Source organism: Castanea sativa, chromosome 1 (genome assembly GCF_040712315.1).
Source record: "Castanea sativa cultivar Marrone di Chiusa Pesio chromosome 1, ASM4071231v1".
NCBI lineage: Eukaryota > Viridiplantae > Streptophyta > Magnoliopsida > Fagales > Fagaceae > Castanea > Castanea sativa.
The window spans coordinates 14889457-14897374 of NC_134013.1; the positions used below are offsets into that span (position 1 = coordinate 14889457).

At 34.7% G+C, this 7918-nt stretch overlaps 1 protein-coding gene across 1 annotated transcript; it reads right to left on the reverse strand.

The window, feature by feature from the left end:
• Positions 1-654: 654 nt before the first annotated feature.
• LOC142621539 (putative serine/threonine-protein kinase PBL21) lies at positions 655-7036 on the reverse strand. The gene is made up of 7 exons (XM_075794819.1): positions 6273-7036; positions 6144-6179; positions 5841-6019; positions 5061-5250; positions 4208-4599; positions 3426-3781; positions 655-1087 (listed from the first exon to the last, which is right to left on the reverse strand). The coding sequence occupies exons 1-6, from the start codon at positions 6421-6423 to the stop codon at positions 3467-3469; spliced, it is 1263 nt and encodes a 420-aa protein (XP_075650934.1). The 5' UTR covers positions 6424-7036; the 3' UTR covers positions 655-1087; positions 3426-3466.
• Between the last annotated feature and the right edge of the window lie 882 nt (positions 7037-7918).

Here is a 7918-nt window from a genome sequence, read left to right on the forward strand (position 1 = left end):
AGCATGGCTGTAGTCCCAGTCTCGGATCCGGATCCTCTCCATTTCGTCTCACGGTTAATACATCAATTTTATGAAACAAAGACCAAAAATTTTCTTTTCTCTCTGTGATTGGTAACACTTCCTGGAATTTGTACATGACTTAAAAACTGTTACTATCTCAAACATACTTGACTTTAGTGGCTTATGGTCCCAATGCCTCAAGAAAAACTGCTTGACTGCTTCACGTCTTCTCTTTTTGGTGGAGAATTGTTTTCTTGTCTATTGTTGAATGTTGATTAGGATTGCTTATGTCTTTAACCCATCGTGTACTACGGGTTTTCCACTCTATTGACAGGCAAAGAACCGACAAGTATTTCCACTTTATCAAAGGTAAATGACTCCAATTCTACATAATATAAAACCATCCATGACTTCTAGCCAAAAAACCAAACCAATCACATCACAACTTAGGGAGGTAATAGAGAAACCATGGGCGGTTTTACATAGGAGATTTAAGCCAAGAGCAAACCAATTTAAGCTACATGTGTAATGGCAAAACAATACCTTGACAATGAGTCATGTTCACATTCAACTTTTCCCAGCATACCAAATTCTTCTTCTTTTTAAATCAACACAACAACATGCTAACTGAGAGAGAGAGAGAGAGAGAGAGAGAGAGAGAAGCAACTGATTAATTTTTTTTCTAATATACATTCAAGAATTTATTATACAATAAATACTCACAAGAAAATGAAAACCCTGTATTGTCTCCAGACAACTTCTTTTTCTTCTTTGAACCCTTAATCATGCTTGGCTAAGAAATTAAGAAATATTAAAATACGAGGTCCAAAAACAAGCTAGAGCTTCTCCACTTTGATTCCAATTTCAGCTGCACAATAGTGGACTCTTTCCCCGTCTATTATATGTCACCCAATCATAAGCACCTAACTGATTTTCATACAAAGAAGCTAGAGTCCAAAAACTGATTTTATGTATATACATAAAGCATACATAGATATACGCATTCTGAAGATTTATATAAAGGTATATTACATTTGGAAAATGGATTTCAACAGGTCTCTCTTCCGAATATGACAAGGCAGCACACCTGCAAGAACATATTGTGAAGCACACATATCAATATGCAGATTCCATTATCTTCTACATTAAAATTACAGAGGAAGACAATTGTGGGAACATAAGTTGTATTTGCAAGGACATATCAAACTAAATTAAATTAGGAAGAGGAACTTTTTTTGAAGATAACTTACAATAGTATGTTTCTATTAAATTAACACCAGGGCAGCATGACACCTATACATAACAAATTCAAATATCTATCTATTTATTACGATGCTAAAAGCAAATGCATGCAAATGGGTTCTTACTCAGATGAAATTTTTTCATCTCATAAAAATGGGGTGAAGGGTGAGGCTGTGGATTTAAAAAACAAAAAGAGCTCTAGCTCACATAAAGGAGGGGCAGCTTTTCCAGTGACTCTCATGATTCTAGCTATATGCACAATTGAGAAAGTGAATCAATCAAGTGCACTTCTTTTCTTCATTTTTTTTTTTTTCCTTTTATCACTGAAACAGCAAGCAACCCTGTAATTGGTGCCCAATGAACAAACAAAACCCAACACAGTGAGTAACTTGGTATCTTTTTCTTTATTGGTAAGTTATACAACGGTTGACATGGTAACTAATATAAGAGTTTAGAGGATACATTGATACAACCACTAAACTATACAGCTCTGGAACCACTGATACATTGCTGCACAGTATCCCTCACTGGGTTATAAAGCAAATATGGAAAAAGAAAAAGATACCAAGCAAATTGGTAAGTTAAATAGGCTAAAAATTTTGCCAAAGATAAAATGACAAATAAACTTCTTTTCTGTTATAATTACAAAAGGATGCTAAAAGAAAGATAAAGACAGGCTAAAAATTTTGCAAAAGCTTTACATAGGTCTGAAAATAGTTTTCTTCTTTTATATTAACCTTTTGCTGCTCCTTTTAATGATTGTTTTATAACACAATGATGACCATACAAATAACAAAAAGATAACTCAGGAAATGATAATGGGAACTAAAAATTTGTTAACCAAAGGCTCTTTTTTTCGGAGGGGGTGGGGGGAGCAGGGGCTTTTGTAGGAGGTGGGGCTGGAGGGCTGGTTGCAGTGTCAGTGCAATGCATGCATGCAGCTTTCCTAATATATGCTTTTGCAATTGGTAATTTGGTATGCTATGTAACCAAATAATGCTTGTTAAACTACCACTAGTCTCAAAACTTCAAACTCATAGGAAAGGGCACATTCAATTACTTAACCATAGTTGTCAAAACGTGAATAATATCCTTGATCAATTATCAATTTTTTTCGTATTATTTTAAAATACACATAGACTTGATAAAATTTATAATTTTTTTTATAGATTTACACATAAAAGGTATATTCATTATAAATTTGAAACATATTCAACTAATGACTAATAACTAATATGTAGTAAACTTTAAAGCTAACTAAATAAATCAAATTAAAATATGTTTATAACGTTTACATTCAAATTGATTAAAATCAATAGTGATAATACATGACATATGAGCCAAAATAATAATTATGTTCATCGTATTCATCATCTTGCTTCATCAACTCCATCTGAGTCAACATTATCATTATGTTCATGATCTTGCAAAATTATATCTTCATTGACATTTCCTTCATCATCATCAGCATTTTCCATCCCCCTTTTTTTTTCCTATTTTAATAACTCTTTCTTTATATTTCTTTTTGGCACTCTAGCTTCTAAGACCTATAGTAATAGATAATAATAATAACAAAAAAATTTTAAAAAGTAATTATATTGTCATTTAATTCCTTATTCATAGTATAGAAAAGAAATTTGCAAATGTGAAAGTAAATTATCAAGTGTAGTCCAAATTTTGGAAGGGGGGAAAAGTCATGAACATGTTATTTTATTAGACTCAATCAAATATGCCAATTTATTTGTTAAATCAAAGCACACATTGAATCCACCCCCCTCCCCCCAATTAAAAAAAAAAACTTGTTTCTTTATCATCTGATACACATGATTTTACAAAACAATACAATATGCATCTATGCATCGTATGACTCATAAGCGTGGTCACTAGGTATCTACGATACAGTACCTTAAGTAACAACTATGCACTTAACCATTACTCTAAAACTCTCACTCACATATGGGTCTAAACTTTCCCTTAATAAGTGGGGCCCAATGTATGGAATTTTTTACTTTTAAATGGGAGATAGGGGGGAGACATGATTTGAACTCACGACCATCTTCTGTATAATAACAACATGATAAACTAAACACTTGCCCCAAAAGCTTAAGTTGATGGGAAAAGTTACTCACTTAACCATTATTCTATCAATGACAAGTCTCAATACTAGTGAGTTAGTGCCTTACTGTTCATCAAAGTGTTTTGGCAGCTTTTTTCATGACAACATTCAAGCTGAAGTTGAACTTGTTCTACAATCTGATTCCCAAGAGACATCACTTTGTGGTTTTGATTCTTTTGAAGGTGATTGAACTGTGGGACTGCGGACCCGGTTATTATGGAATTCAGAGGTGTTGCTCTGAGCAGCCAAGTACTCAAGGGCCACGACAATATCACCAATAAGAGGGCGGAAAGTTGGCTGCTCCTGAATACACATGGCAGTAATAGCAATTGCATGATGCAAACAACGAACAGGGAAGCGCCCTTGCAACAAAGGATCTGCTAGTTGAGCAAATTTCTTTCGGTCCTTTAAAAATGGACGAGACTGCAATGGAAAAACAAGTATTAAAACAAAATAATCAAGCAATATCATTGCATTATACATGTTTTTCATTTGATACACAAGGCAGGTGCATTCTTATCACTACAAAGGAGCATGACTGAACTCCCAATCAGTCAAATTGCTTGGATGATTATGATCCAAACTCATACTTAGTGTCCAGCAGTAAAAATGGGGTAGTACATTGAGAACAAAGATCAGATGATACAGCCTTACTAATGCTCTCTTTTACTTTCCCCTGATAAGTAAGTAATGCAATTCTATCAATGATCAAAAAACCTTACTAATGCTTAACAAATCAGCAATTTATAAAGAGATGCTTTCTTTTCTTTTTCCTTTTAAGGTGAGGGTGCTGGGGGAGAATGAACACTGATGTGACAGGGAGGAAGAAAGAGATAAGAGTTAGCTCACCCAAGTAACAAGGTTCTGCTCTCCTGGCTTCTTAGTGGCATCTATTGCCCTCCGGCCAGTGATCAACTCCAAAAGAACCACACCAAAGCTATAGATATCAGATTTAGCGGTCAATTTGCCACTCATGGCATACTCTGGTGCACAATAACCATAAGTTCCCATTACTCTAGTTGAAACATGAGTATGATCACCAACAGGTCCCAGTTTGGCAAGCCCAAAGTCAGACAGCTTCGGATGGTAGTCATTGTCCAGCAAAATATTTGCAGATTTTAAGTCACGGTAGATAACAGGGGGACTTGCTTTGTTGTGGAGATACTCAAGGCCCCGAGCTGCACCAACAGCAATCTTTATTCGAGTATTCCAACTCAGAGGGTCTTTGCCAGGGTCCAGATCTGAGTCAGAAAGTGCACCATGAGTCCAGTCAATTAAAGTAATTCAAAGAAGATTTGCAGCTGCAGTGTCTACCGTACTCAGGAAAATCTCTTCCTACCTAAGATAGGAACTTAGCAGGAAAACTATTTGTTACACTTCATCTTTCCAGGGGAAGGAGGAAAGGGGGAGAGGGGGTGCTTAAGAGAATTCATACTCCAATCTTAGACAGTTATAGTAAAACCAACTTCTACTAGATTGCTTGCTAATTTACCACTCAATTTAATTAGGGGGCATGTATTGGTAACACTGCTTGAAAGACAAATACTGAAACCATGGTCACCACACCTGGTTTAAAGACATATATTGGAGATTAAAAGGTTCTATTAAACAGGAGGTACAGAATTGAAAGGAAAATAAATCATTTGGAAAGTACAAAAGAGCAAATAGAGATATAACTGGACTTCATAACTGAGACACTTACCAAAGAGATGATCTTCCAAGCTACCCATTGGCATGTACTCATAAACCAAAAGTCTTTGATCTCCATCAGTACAATAGCCAATCAAGGTGACCAGATTAGAATGGTGTAACAAACTTAACATGAGAACCTCCACAATGAATTCCTGAAACCCCTGGAGGCCGTCATGATTAAGTTGCTTAATTGCAACAACCTGCTTATGAAAAAAGTGATTTTCACAATTAACATTAGCAGGTAATTCAACTTAAACTCCCCATTCTAAGATATAGCTGGATAGCTAATAACAGATTATTTCCAAACAAAGGCATTTTTTTATTTAAATAAATACTAATAATTCCAATACATTCAGCCATCCATAATCCAGCATTAAATAATACTCCACATAAAAATTTCACAAGCATTGCATTTGGATATGTGAAAAGAGCAATGACTGGAAAAGAGAACTCTGTATCCAAAGAAACCATTTCAATAAACTAACGCGACATTACACCTTTTACCAAACTATCTCATTTTATGTTATTTTAAACAAACATCAAATATGAAAAATGCCATGCCGTAGAACCTAATTATATCAGATTCATACATCACTAAGTCTCTAATCCATCCATAGGTTTCACTAACAAAACATAGTTTATGCTTCCATATCGTATTTGAGAAAATTACACTAACTATCAATAGTCAATTCCATTCCTCAAAATTCTTATATCCCAATGCAAGCAATGCAGATTTTCAAATCATCTATAAAAGATACCGACAATGTTGTATAAATGTTTGAAAAATCACCTGATTGGCTTCAAGTTTGCCCTTGTAAACCCTTCCAAAACCCCCTTCCCCAATTAGATTCACCTCCTTAAAACCTCTTGTGGCTGCCGCAAGCTCACGAAATGTAAAACTACGAGCTGCACTGGATTTCGGGCTGCCACCCTTGTTATCATTCAAACTCTCTTTCCCTTTCCCATTCTCTGCAATGTAAGCACACAATTCAACTCCCATCATTCTCAAAATCAAAACCAATAAGTTCTTCCAAAAATTGAAACAAATTTGAGAACAAACATTAAAAGTTCAAAATGGCTATGAAATTCCTACCATTAAGATTAACGTCCCTCCTTCCCTTTCCACTACCTGCAAATTCACATCCCAAAACAAAAACATATACATATTAACAATTTGTTTCAAAACAAATAAAGGGTCAGAGACGAAGACACACACAGATACCTAAGGAATCAGCAGAATGACCAGAACTAGATCGTGGGGCATTCTCAGTTTCGACCCTGCGCACATCTTTCCTTCGTGGACTAATGCAAGAAAAGCAACTCATTTTTCTCTTTACACTCTTTAACAAACACACACATACACATACACACATACACACACAAACAATAAAACAATTGTTCCTGTAACAACAACAAAGAAACCACCTGAAATGAATTTCTCACCCAGAACCCAACTCAACCCATATCTCAGATTTCCCAAAATATTCACATACCAAAACCTCAAAAAAGAACAAAAATACTAAGCACAACCATCTCCCACCCCGAAAGGAAACAGAGAGATCGGGAAGCCAAAAAGCTAGAGACAGAAAAGAAGCCCACCTCCAAAAAAGAAAAAAAATTTCAAAACTTTCTAAAATAAATTCAAACCCTTTATTAAAATTTAAAATATTACCAAATAAAAACACAAAGCTAAAATTTTGTTTATAGAAATGCCGGCTTTTATGTGTCAAATTTAAGACAAGGGCAAAAGAGAGAAGCCAAAAAAAAAAAAAAAAACCAAAATTACGCGTAAAGGCAATAATAATACGTGTGAGATTACTCTAAATTTAGCTAGAGAGAGCGACAAATTTAGCGGCACAGTTGGCGGTGACTGTGATTAATAACAGCTGGAAAATTGGGAAAAAAAGATTTCTCTTTTTTGTGCTTTTGGAAATGTGTGGACCTTCTTTTCTTTTTTTTAATTTTTGTGAATTTCTTTGCTTTTGCGTTTGCGTTTGTGTTTGGTTTTTCGCTGTTACATTTATGTTTGTGCACATTGTAAATTGTTTTACATGTCGCTCTCCATCCTTCTCACCCTGATTTCTAGCTTCTGGTTCGTAAACATTACGGTTTTGGACATGTGGTGAGCTGGTTATTACGAGATTGACACTGACAGTTTCGGCCCAACTGAACTGAACTCGCTTTATGCGACCGACGTTGGATAATGTTGGAGTCTTTAAGATTGGGATTTGGGATTTGGGCTTCGTTGGATTGTGAATTGTAAAATGTCTATTAGTTTTTTTTTTTTTTTTTTTTTATGTTTTAAAGTTTTAAAGCTTTAATTAAAGCATCAATGTCAAATTGTCAACGACTTCGATGCGCGTGACTGACGTGCTGGGATTGCCATTCTGATTCCGCGTGGACTGGTTGGCTGACCTCCTTATATTTTACACACATTCTAGCATTTTTCGAGTGTTGTAAGGAAATTGTTTTCATATTTTACATGCAATTTGATTTATTTTTATAAAGTAAAAATGTAAAATACAATCAACAGGCCTTAGGATTTTGTCTCTAATCACCGTGAGAAAAATGAAGAAAATGAGTAATAGTTTAAAGATAAATTTAGGTTTATGGATCACATTAATCAGTTTTAAAATATCTTGAACTTAGTCGTTATTAATTCAAATCTAAGAAATATTAATTGTACTTGACCTTTTTCTTTTAAATAGTTTTTGTTTTATTTTGAATAAGTTACACTAACCTATTTCTCGAAATTTGAGGAATGACAGTCGAGGTTTAGGACTTAAAAAAATCAACACGTTAATTTTTTCAGTTAGTAACAACAATAAAATGTTTCCAAATCTTAAACAGATTCACTTTACTAAACCA

Bases quoted from the DNA above. Each gene is read 5' to 3' on its own strand.
- LOC142621539 (XM_075794819.1), bottom strand. From the start codon at position 6,423: ATGTGTGTATGTGTATGTGTGTGTTTGTTAAAGAGTGTAAAGAGAAAA. The intron at 4,600-5,060 runs GTAAGTGTCTCA...TTTCTGACTCAG, and splicing joins CTTGGAAGATCATCTCTTTG to ATCTGGACCCTGGCAAAGAC. The intron at 3,782-4,207 runs GTGAGCTAACTC...TTTCCATTGCAG, and splicing joins AGCAGAACCTTGTTACTTGG to TCTCGTCCATTTTTAAAGGA.